Below are 12,551 nucleotides of genomic sequence, written 5' to 3' on the forward strand. Positions count from 1 at the left end.
TTCAAGGGGTCTTACCAGGAAAATATTAGGACACATTTCAATCTGGACAAGCCAGACTGAATTGCATATTGTCTTAAGGAACTCACATGAGTTTGCAACTAGCTTTTTGCTGTGTAAAGGGGAATGCACTCTGCTAAGTGAAGGAACTTGCTAGCGCAAGTTAGGAAGGATATTAATAAACAATAGATCCTCTCCTGCCACCCTGAACCTTCCCACATCCTCATGCTCTGGGGATCCATTCCGAGCGTGACAGCCCACCCCTGCCTGCCTTGTCCTGGCTCAGGCCACCTGCCAGCTGCCTCCCCCAGGCCCCCCCCCTGCCCCGCCGGCCTCCAGCGCCCAGTTACCCTGGAACTTGCGCCCTTTCATCTTCTCCAGGATGCGGCTGGTGTTGCGCTTGGTGCCGCCCTCTTGCAGCGTCTCGTTCAGGGCCATGGCGTAGAGGAGGAGCCCGTCGTGGAAGCATCCGGCCACAAGGTTCTTCTGCCATGGGGGGAGAGAGAGAAAGGAAGCAGGGCGTGGGTGGGATTGAAGGCAGGATCTGCAGGCCCACAAGCAGAGGCAGATACCAGGCCCAGCCAGGAGGCAGGTGGACACTCTCATCACGGCCACCACCAGCCTTTGTGGGATGTGCTACATACGTAGCAGTCAAGTACAACATGCCTTGTTTTCCTAGAGTGGACATGCAAGGGGATGTTTGGTCCAGCCAGTTGGAACTTCCTGTTTCCTCCTGGGCTGGGACATACTTCCTTTTGCATATGACTAGAGGTAGGTGTGACCTTACCTGTGCAGGTAACAAAAGCAAAACCTCCCTCTTTTCCATCTTCCTTTTGTCGTGTGAACTGCAGTGGCTGCCAGTCTGCAGTCACTGGGATTAACCCCCATATGGGGCAGATCCACATGTATATACTTTGCAACTAAGTCTGCCTTCAGGGATCCAACTGTGAACTGATAATGTGAGTAAACTTCTTTTATATACTTTACACAAGATTGTGGTGTGTTTATTCTTTTAAGAGGGATCTAAGGGAACTCACCAGGAACCTAATAGTGAGAGGCTTATACAAGCCTGCAACCAGCTATCCGCTGTGCATTTAAAAGGGGAATGTAACTCTGCTAAGTAAAGGAACTTGCTAGCACAAGTTAGGAAGGATATTAATAAACAATATATCCTCTCCCGCCTCCCTGAACATTCCCACAGCCTTGTCAGAGGCCCAGCCCCCAAAGCCCCACCAGCCCCTGGGACTCAGCGGTGGATCTGGAGGAGCCTTGTCCAGCCTCCATCCTTCTCAGGTCCTGGGGGTCAAGTGGGACCAGCACCCAAGGGACACAGCAGCTGCCTCCTTACACCCTCACCGTTGGCCAAGTTCAGAAGATGTCGCAGGAATGTCCCACGGAAGGACTCCCCCTTCAGGCACAGGGACTTCCCCTCAGGCATCCCAGTTCCACTCTCCTTCCACCCCAACCAAAATGTCCATTTTTACAGAGAAGAAGGGCTGCACTTTGGAATCCTTATCTGTGATTCCTGCATCGCAGGCAGTTGGACGTGATGACATTTCGGATCCCTTCCAGCTCTGCCATTCTATGGTTTCAGCAAATGGCCCCTCAGGAAGAAAATTTCTCCTACTCCAGATTCCCACCACACCCTCTTTGCAGTGTTCAAAATTAGCCAGGCGCATTTTGCACCCGGCTCTCTGCCACTTGCGACCAAAATTAAGTTCTCAAAATTCTTAACTTGCTCAAGGTTGTCATCTGAACTAGCCAGATGTTTAACTGATAATCAATCAGTTAGTCCATCATTTGAAAAATAAGACTTTAGAGCTATCTTGCCCCAAAATGACAACCAGATATTCCATTTTGGCAACCATAACCCTGCTTTAAGGAGCCATTTGACACCTAGATTATATATCTGAGTTTCTAACACTGCCTCTTTGTGTAGCTGATGGCATCCCACTTTTCTTCCTCTGACTCCTCTTAGCCTCCCTATTTCTTTCTCACCTTGCCTTCCTCCTCCCAGAACCCCATGGCTGCCCCCATGCTCTCCTCACAACCACCCTGCCAGGTGGGTCAGTCCAAGAGAGGGTCACGGGTCAAGCAGCGAGCTCCCTGGCAGAGCGGGGGACCTCCTTGGATTCTGACTTGATTCTCAGGAATTCCCTGGGGAGGCAGGCGGGGGAGGGAGGAGAGGAAGCCTGGAAATAGGAACAGCAGTGCGGGGGGCGGGGGGGGCAGCTTCCTGTCAGCCAAGATGGGTGCAGATGGGCCTGGCTTGGGCCGAGCTCTGAGGTCTCCCCTCCAGGCACACACCTTGGGGAGGAGAGCTTCCCTTCCTCCCCAAACACCTTCCGGGGACGGGGAGGGAAGGACTCAGCTCCTCACCCCAAGAAGGGTGGGCTTTGTGTCCCTGCGTCTGGCACAGAAGTCCCTCTCCATCTTCCAAGGCAGGCGGGAGGGAGAAAGAGTCTCTCCAGACTCTCTGAGGTCCCCTCTGCAGCTGATCTTTATCAAGCTTGCAACATCCTGTCCCAGATCAGGACTCTCGTCATCGCCTCCCCCACCACAAGAACAGGAGAGGAGGTGCTGGATCCGACCAGCAGCCCATCTAGCTCAGCATCCTGTTTTCACAGGGACTGACCAGATGCAGGATTGCAGGATTGGAGGCCGAGAGCTTCCAGCCACGGGGCGTTCGAAGCATTGCAGCCTCTGATTCTGGAGACAGGGCAGAGCCATCAGGACCAGCAGCCCAACACTTGGCACCCATTGCACCCATGGGAAAACAGAGGAGGAGGAGCACACCCCCCCGCAAGCCCATTCACAACCAGCTGCTCCCCTTTTCTCTTTCCAGTCACATGATGGGAAGGCTCCCAGAGCTACCAGCCAATCACCCATCCCGCACAAGCTGTGAGATGCATATAAATGCAACAACAACATTCATCCTGGTACATGAGTGGACAGGGAGAGGGAAGGGCTGCCCACCCCAGGACCCCTTTGCAAGGCATAGAAAGTGTGGCCAAAGGGGGCAGACCTTGGTTCAATTCACCCCCAGTCCCAGGGACTCAAGGACCCCCAGCCAGCCGGTGACTCTCCTCCTGCGCACAGGAAGAAACCACACCAAGATGCTGGGAGGAGCATCTCTGAGGGAGAGCTGAGTTCTGGGCTTCCCAGGAGGGCAGGCAGGCAGAAAGCCCCCACCTCCCCACACTGTGCTGAGTTACACAAACACCTCTCATCTTGTCCTGCTTCCTTCTTTCTAAACCCAAAAGCCCAAAACACTTTTAGTTTCTCCTCATTGGGAAGTGACTCACATCTCCGTCCCCCAATTATTTTGGTTGGTTTGGAATTTCCATTGGAAATAAATTCCTTAAGCCATACTGACTCTGGGGAAAACCCTCATGAAGCACTGATAACATAGCAATATTAATAACGTGATTATTATTTTTTAATTAAGGATCTCAATTCCTGCATTGCAGGGGGCTGGACTAGATGACCCCCGGCGTCCCTTCCAGCTATACAATTCTATTAAACTATGAATGCAGGCGTCCCCAGAAACTCACAGGTCACGCTGGCCGGCAAGAACACAGGAAGACATTTGTCCCCTTTTGTGACACGGAGAGCTCCTTGAGAGCAGGTTCTGCCGCTGACCACAAGGGCGGACTCATTTGTCACAGGAAGCCTGATCACTGCAGCCGCCCACCTCAACCCCAGAGCCTTCCTTTCTCTGAGGTTTCCAAGATGCCTGTCGAGTTGGGGAAGGGGCTCTGAGCTCCCCAGACATTGCTGGACGAGCACTTTGCAGCACACAGGACTTCAGTCGGTGGGTCAGAAGCTATGGGGGGGGGGGGGGCTTGCAAGGGCATCCCTGGCGGAGCACAGCAAGGCTGTTGCCAGGCCTACACAGAGCTAGTCTGAGGCCTGGGACCGGAGCCGGGTTAAAATAAAATGACAGAGCAGCTGGTCCAGTTCCATATGATGGCTTGGGGGCACAGCCGACGTAGCTGTGGGGAGGACTGTGTTCCCCCCTGCCACCCTCTACATGGGCCTGGCTGGTACTGCCATGTGGGACACCAGCTAAGGCCACAGACGGCATCTGGGCTGGGACACATTCTCCTATTTGTGGCATTTCCAGTCAAAATCACAAATACATGATTGCCAGAAGGGGCTGTTTGATGTTACTTCCTTAATGTTTTTGCAGAAATTTCTAACCGAGGAGATAATCTTATCTACTTCCTCCCTGCCTGAATGCGCTCTCTCTCTCTCTCTCTCTCTCTCTCTCTCTCTCTCTCTCTCTCTCCTTTCAAGCCAGCAATGTGAGCAGATGTACACACCTGGGCCCCAATCAGAACCCAGACTCCATTTTGGAAACTAAGTTTGTATTTTGTAACATAGCAGTATTTTCACCTGCATACGACTTTGATGTATTTGCTGCCTGCATTGAAATGTAAGTAAAACTTATAAGTTTATCTTACTAAAATGTGTGGTTCATTCTTAGCAACAAGGACAATAAAAAGGGAAGGTCAGTAGACCACAAATAAACAAGGATAATTGCCTAATTCATAGCTTCCGGTAGGCTGCAACAGCACATAAGTGTTTATACTCTGCTAAAAGGGCTTCACAGCCTGTTTTGCTCTCCTATTTCTCCTACACATGTGGGTCAGGAGTTTTAAGTTTTAATTTACAGAGAGAAAGAGAGAGATTGCTCAGCACCACTGATTTTCAGAGTCTTTTTAGCCTTTCAGCTAAGAACGAGTGCAAAAATCACTTAGCAATAATACTAATGGAACAATGGAATTATCACTTTAGGATTGATACTGTATAAATCAAGCTTGAATGTGCAAAGGGGGATCCCTTGGTGCAGGCTGGGTCTCAGGCCTGGATCAATTGAAGATCCCCAGGAGAACACGTCATTTTAAATGACATCATTTGGCTTTTCATTCACTTTTCTGTCTGTTTGCATTTTATTTTGCTGTCAAATTGCTTTGAGACATTTCTTTTTTTGCATAAGGCGACTAACCCATTCTAAAAATACAGTGATAATGCTTGGGGGCGTTACACTACACGGTCCCATCTGCTCCCTTTGCCCCCTCGACTGGCTCCCCTCTGTCTCTGAAGGCCCATTATCAGCATCTTGGCTGGGGAACATTGAGCTCACCCTCCCTGGAGGGACCAGATGCTCCTCAGCTCCTGGGGGGTCCCTCCCAGAAATCCCTTTCACGGCTGCCCTGTGACCCACTCAATGCTAAGTGGCGCCTGCCTGGTCCTTCTGCCACAGACGCTGGAGCCACCCTCTTCTGCCTCTTCTGCTTGCCTGAAAATGCTGCCCAGCGTAAAGAAGAGCACCCACAAACCCACAGCACCCTCTTTCTCCTTATCTTTGGCTCCCTGTTTGGAACATCTCCCCTCAGCCTGGGAAAGACCCTCACCTCAAAGCCCAGACCACGGGGAGTGCCTGCCTGCCTGCCCCCTGCTCTGAAGCCAGTCCCTCGGTGCCCCCCTCCAGCAGCCCCCAACCCCAGCCCCCTGGCCAGGGAAAAAGCCTCTGGCCCCACAGTGTGGGCTTGTCTCTCCTCCAGAGGGGGAGCTGGGGGGACGCGACAGGGACAGGGACTTACCAGCGAGTCATTGAGCTCCACGTTGGACTCCCTCCGGGCACGAAGGATCAGCTGGCTCTGGAAACTCTGGTATTCTGGGTTCTGGGGCTCATGGTAGGTGATCACCAGCACCGTCTGCAAGAGAGGCAAGGGGGTGTGAATGGTGGAGTTGGAAGGGGCCCCAGGGGTCATCTAGTCCAACCCCCTGTGATGCAGGAATTGCAGCTAAAGCATCCATGATGGAGGGCCACCCAACCTCTGGCACCCGGTCACCCCATACAGAGGTGCCCATGAGGAATCAGCACACAAGGCCGAAACCGGGGGGGGGGGGGACGGGGGACGTGGCCCTGGTTTCTCTTCAGACCGTATAAATCTTTCGCCTTTTACTTCCTCCCCTCTCTCAGCTCCTTAGGAAAACTGTGCCCCCAGCTGCCTTCTCACCCTCAGTGAAGTGCCCAACTGAACCTGACCAGCCAAAAGTACCTGCAGTCTGGGGTTACTCAAAGGAGGGCCAGGCTGGATCAGTCTTCTTCACTCACCCCGAAAGCTCTGCCCAAAATTGCAGATACTGAAGAAATGAACCTAGGCTGCCAATTCTCGTTATAGACCAGGATGAAGCAAGCAGCACATAAGCGACACACAAAACACTACCAAACCATTCTACTTTCTAAATCTTATATTTATAGTCCAAAAATTGAGAGAACAAGGTACAAAATCTACTACAAAAGCCACAAACAGAAAACTCATTCAAATCGTGTCCAAAAGGAAGATTCAGTCTTTAAAGTTCCTTTAGCCAAGCTCCTGTAGATATCAACAAAGGTAAGTTTGATCAAACGAAGTGTCGGGGATGTTACGCTCAAGGGCTAGATATCAACGATCCGATGCCGCTGTCAACTAAGATGTAACATCACTGACATTTCATTTGATCAAACTTATCATCGTTGATATTATTAATATAAGATTTAGAATGTAGAATGGTAGTGTTTTGTGTGCCGCTTATGTGCTGCTTACTTCATACTGGTCCAAAATTGCAGATAGGCAGCAGAAGACAGCTGGCCTTGCTTAGAGCACCAGGAAGAAAGCCCTCTGTGCCTTCTCAGAGGTGCTCTTGTCTTTAAGATTAAGTCATATCATCTGATGCGCCCATTGAACTCCCTCCTGAGCAGCCTCTGAAGCCCCAGGACCAGCCTTCATCATGCCCTACATCTTCTTGTAGGGGGTTGGACTAGATGATCCTCAGGGTGTCCCTTCCAACTCTATGATTCTTTGGTGTCCCCCCCCCCCCCCGTGCTGCTGGACTTACTCGGAAGGCCTCCTGGAGGCCTCCTGGGTCCTGGCCCTCCTTGCTCTGCCAGGGCTTGCCCGCTTCCCGGTTGCCCTCGGCTCGCAGGCTCTCTCCAAAGACGTCCACGTAGAAGAAGACGTAGTCTCCCAGGGTCATGCTCTCGTAATGCGCCAGGCGCAGGATCTGGTGCAGCATCTCCAGCGGCCCACAGATGTAGATGACTGAGGAAGGAAGAGCACAGAGGGAGGGGGCTCAGGAAGAGGCAGGGGGAGCCCTGTCCCCAGGAGACGCCCCCAAATCACAAGGCAGGCACAGGCAGGATGGACACCTGGAGACTGCTGGGATACTGCTGGGGAGACGGGGGCATCAGCCAGGCCCCCAGCTGGCTCCAGCAGCCGGACGACCACCAGTCTCCCTTGGAACAGCATCTATTAGCGACACGAGCCTCAGATATGTTTAGAGACCTGTGCATGCTCTGTCAGCAGAGTGAATAAATCTTCTCACAGCAGAAGTGGCAGACAGAGAAATGTGTAAGCATATTTACAGCATTTATTCAGCATAATTCAGTAACAAAGGAAAAAACATGTCTGCTTCCCTTCGTCTCCAGCAAAACAGCTAAAAGCAAAAGCAATATACAAACGGAAGTTCCCAGCAGATCTATGCTGGAAGTAAACAGGCATGTGACACACAGCAGTCAGGCCTGTACCCTTTAAAGGTGGAACGGAACTAATGGATGGAAAGAGTATATCTAAACCTAATGAAATTAGAAATTGCTTCGTGAGCTATTTTAAAAAACTTTACACTCAAGGCCCGCAAAATGAAGAAGATATAGATAAATTCCTTGATAAATATGGACTACAAAAAATCTCTCATCAAAGTAAGATGGATCTGAACCAGAGAATAACAGAACAAGAGATAGAGGCTGCCATTCAGAATATGCAACTGGGCAAATCTCCAGGACCAGATGGACTGACTTCTAGATACTACAAATCGTTGAAGGAATGGTTGATTCAACCATTAAAAGAAGTCTGTAATGAGATTCTAGAGGGGAAGAAGGCACCTGAATCGTGGAAAGAAGCATTTATTTCACTCATACCAAAGACAGAGACTGAAAAGACTCAACTGAAGAACTACCGCCCAATATCACTACTTAATGTGGATTACAAAATTTTTGCAGACATTCTGGCAAAAAGATTTTAAAAAGTGCTGATGGAGAAGATTCATAAGGACCAAGCAGGCTTTCTCCCAAAAAGACACCTAGCAGACAATGTAAGGAATATAATAGATATTTTGGAAAAGCTAGAGGTGAATATAAACACTAAAGCAGTATTGATTTTTGTGGACGCGGAGAAAGCCTTTGACAATATTTCTTGGAGTTTTATGATAAAGAATCTTCATGGGATGGGGGTAGGCCAAGGTTTTGAGAATGGTATGGCGGCAATATACTCTGAACAAAAAGCTAAATTGATTGTAAACAATGTAATAACTGAGGAACTTAAGATAGAAAAAGGAACACGACAGGGGTGCCCAATTTCCCCATTGCTCTTTATTTCAGTTCTGGAGGTGTTGCTGAATATGATTAGGAATGACCAGCAGGTTAAAGGAGTGCAGGTCGGAGCTAAACATTACAAGTTAAGAGCATTTGCAGATGACCTAGTATTGACTTTGCAAGAGCCAAACACTAGCACGAAAAAGGTGCTAGAAATAATCCAACAGTTTGGCCAGGTAGCCGGATTTAAGTTGAATAAACAAAAAACCAAAGTTTTAGGAAAAAATCTAACAGATACGGAAAAGGAGAAATTCCAAGAGGAGACAGGGCTGACGGTGGTCAAGAAGGTGAAATACCTAGGGGTTTATTTGACATCTAAAAATGTGAATCTGTATAAGGATAATTATGAAAAATGTTGGTCAGAAATTAAAAAAGATCTAGAAATATGGTCAAATCTGAAATTGTCAATGTTAGGCCGAATTGCAGTGATTAAGATGAATGTATTGCCTAGAATGTTATTCTTGTTTCAAACCTTGCAGATTCTTGACAAGATGGAATGTTTTAAGAGGTGGCAGAAAGATATCTCGAAATTTGTCTGGCAGGGCAAAAAGCCCAGAATCAAATTTAAAATATTGACAGATGCTAAAGAAAGAGGGGGTTTTGCCCTGCCGGACTTAAAATTGTACTATGAGGCAGCAGCGTTTTGCTGGCTGAAAGAATGGATGCTCCTCGAGAACACAGACATCTTGGATCTGGAAGGTTTTAATAATGCTTTCGGTTGGCATGCATATCTATGGTATGATAAAATCAAGCTGCATAGCGTCTTTAAAAATCACATTGTTAGAAAAGCATTGTTTAATGTTTGGATAAGATATAAAGATCTGTTGGAAAACAAAACCCCTAGATGGGTGTCACCAGTGGAGGCTAAGGCAGTGAAGAAACTCAATATGGAGGTCGGATGGCCGAAGTATTGGGAAATCTTGGAACAGGAGGGAGATAAATGGAAATTACAAAGTTATGAGAAAATGAAGCATAAAATACAATATTGGCTCCAATATCATCAAATAATGGAGTGTTTTAAACAGGACAGGAAAATTGGCTTTCAGGTGGAAAAATCAAAACTAGAGACTGAACTGCTAGAACCCAATACTAAGAATTTATCAAGAATGTATAACTTGCTGCTGAAATGGAATACTCAGGATGAAACAGTTAAATCGGCTATGATTAAGTGGGCACAGGATGTTGGTCATAACATTATGTCTGCTGACTGGGAATGGTTATGGAACACCGGTATTAAATTCACGGCATGTAATGCCTTAAAGGAAAACATTATGAAAATGGTCTATAGGTGGTACATGACCCCAGTCAAGCTGGCAAAAATTTATCATTTGCCCGATAACAAATGTTGGAAATGTAAAGAGACTGAAGGTACCTTCTATCACCTTTGGTGGACATGCCCGAAGATTAAGGCTTTCTGGGAAATGATCTATAATGAAATGAAAAAGGTACTTAAATGTACTTTTCCTAAAAAACCAGAGGCCTTTCTCTTGGGCATTGTCGGCCAATTGGTGTCAAAGAGGGATAGAACTTTTTTTATGTACGCTACAACAGCAGCAAGAATACTCATCGCAAAGTATTGGAAGACACAAGATCTACCCACTCTGGAAGAATGGCAGATGAAAGTGATGGACTATATGACATTGGCCGAGATGACAGGCAGAATCCGTGACCAAGGAAAAGAGACGGTGGAAGAAGAATGGAGAAAATTCAAAAGCTATCTTAAGGACTATTATAAACTTAATGAATGTTAGAGTGTTGTGGTTTTCAGGAACAAAGGGATACAGTGATATAAGGTCAGAATACAGAGATGACTAAGATGACAGAGGTTGGAAAGTAACAATTGGGAGTTGCTATAAAATTATGGACATTGGGATGCAGAAAGGGGGGGTATGGGGAAGTCCCAGAAAAGAGGTTTATGAAAATATGTTATGAAATTATACGTGTATGTTTGTCTTTTTAAGTGTTTGTTTGTTCTCTAAAATTTTGTAAAACCAATAAAAATTTTATAAAAAAATAAAAAATAAAGGTGGAAGGGAACTAGATCCCTACGGAGACAAGCCCTCTCTTGCCAAAGAGGGACACGGGCGTCTCAAAGACACACGCAAAAGGAACAAAGGCACACCTCACCAGGTGAAAGTGATCTGCCAGCCTTGAGAAGGAGGAAAGGATTAAAGCAGGGGTAGGCAAGCTGCGGCCCACGGGGGTCATTTAACCTGCCCATGAGCCCCCCGAACCGAGCCTCCCTCTCGGAGAGTCCCCACGCACTGTGCTAAACCGGCGCAGCATGGTGCAAGGACTCACTTCAGTGATGGCGGAAATCGCGTCTATGTGGACGCAGACGCCGGAAATCGCAGGCACGCACACAATCCGGCCCACGGAGGGATGTCAGCTGGAGTGAACCAGCCCAGGCGAGGTAAACCTTGCTGACCCCTGGATTAAAGGCACCTGCATTTCTGTACAGTGGTGCCTTGGTACTCAAACGCCTTGGTTCCCAAACGCCGAAAACCTAGAAGTGTTGCTGTTTTTGAACATTGTTTGGAAGCTGAACGTCCAATGTGGCTGCCAGCTATTGTTTCCAGGGCACCTGCACCAATCAGAATCTGTGCCTTGGTTTCCGAACATTTTGGAAGTCAAACGGACTTCCAAAATGGATTAAGTTTGACGCTTTTGTTTTTGCTATTTATTTTGCGTTTTTGTTTTTAAGGCTTTTTCGGTTAATTTGTTTCTGTGACTGTGTGGAACCCAGTTCAGCTACTGATTGATGGATTGTGTGACTGCAGAAATGGATAAATGCCCCCCATCCAAACAATGAATATCATCAGTACAGGTAAGAATTTTTTTTAATTTTTATCATGTACAATACTGTCTTGTTTATTTTATATTACAGCACATTGATTATTGCTTTCATTTTATGGATCAATGGTCTTGTTAGATAGTAAAATTCATGTTAAATTGCTGTTTTAGGGGTTGTTTTTAAAAGTCTGGAATGGATTAATCTGTTTTGCATGACTTTTTATGGGAAAGCACACCTTGTTTTTGGAACGCTTTGGTTTTGGAACGGACTTCCGGAACGGATTAAGTTTGAGAACCAAGGGATCACTGTACTCAGCTACAAACGACCCGTTTCCCCTCTTGTTATAACCTAGGAATGATTTTTCTGCTGCAGCAGATCAGCTCTGTCCAGGCCACGCTCCTCCTCCTCCTCCGAGGAGTCCCTGGCAGGGCACAGACTCTCCCAGCATCTGGTCCTTCAAGGTCGGCTGTCTTTGCACAGGGAGGCGCCAGGAGTCCTTCCATTTCATTGTTCCTCAAGAGCAAATGCGTCTGAAGGGCTTCCTGACCGGTTCTTTGCTGCTCCTGGAGGGCTGTGGGGCTGAGGGTTGGTTTCCGTCAGGCTATCCTGCTCTTATTTATTGCTCCCACAGAATCCCCCGTTTGGGGTACCCAGAGAGGACAGCCTAACCCCAGCTCCCTTTGCGCCACCTGCCCAGAAGCATAGACCACAAGGCAGCCTCCGGCTAAGACCCTCTGACAGGGAGACCCTCTCCATGCCTGCTGCCTTGCCCGGAGTCAGCTTCTCAGGCGGCTTGGCTCATAAGGACAGAAGAGGGGGCTGCTGGATCAGGCCAATGGCCCATCTAGGCCAGGATCCCGTTCTGACCAGGTGCCTGCAGGAAGCCGGCAAGAAGGCCCCGGGGGCAGAAGAGCGGCTCTCTCCTCCTGCACTTTCCAAGAAGAGCCTGCTGGGGGCCACCTGCTCAAGCCTCCTCTTCCCCACAGGGGTGCCCGTTATGGGGAACCTGAAAATGGGGTCTGGGCACAAGAGCACGCTCTCTCCCACTCCTTGGGAATCCCAGTATGCAGAGTTTTCTCCCTCCAAAAGGGGAAGCAAAGCATGGATAGAAGCCACCGATAGCCTGTCCTCCCCACCCAATTGTCTAAAGGTAAAGGGACCCCTGACCATTAGGTCCAGTCGTGGCCGACTCTGGGGTTGCAGCGCTCATCTCACTTTACTGGCCAAGAGAGCCGGCGTGCAGCTTCCGGGTCATGTGGCCAGCATGACAAAGCCGCTTCTGGCGAACCAGAGCAGCGCACAGAAATGCCGTTTACCTTCCCACCAGAGTGGTACCTA

At 48.5% G+C, this 12,551-nt stretch overlaps 1 protein-coding gene across 1 annotated transcript in view; it reads right to left on the bottom strand.

The window, feature by feature from the left end:
• The window catches only part of NPR2 (natriuretic peptide receptor 2), a 38,543-nt gene that overhangs the window by 13,348 nt on the left and 12,644 nt on the right, over positions 1-12,551 (bottom strand). The window contains exons 2-4 of the mRNA XM_081213324.1: positions 6,889-7,091; positions 5,607-5,720; positions 348-483 (exon numbers count right to left, since the gene is read on the bottom strand). Of these exons, the coding sequence (XP_081069450.1) occupies positions 348-483; positions 5,607-5,720; positions 6,889-7,091 (453 nt within the window). The remainder of the gene's footprint in view (positions 1-347; positions 484-5,606; positions 5,721-6,888; positions 7,092-12,551) is intronic.

The sequence above is a fragment of the Podarcis bocagei genome (genome assembly GCF_964188305.1).
Source record: "Podarcis bocagei genome assembly, chromosome: 11".
In the NCBI taxonomy this organism is placed as follows: Eukaryota; Metazoa; Chordata; class Lepidosauria; order Squamata; family Lacertidae; genus Podarcis; species Podarcis bocagei.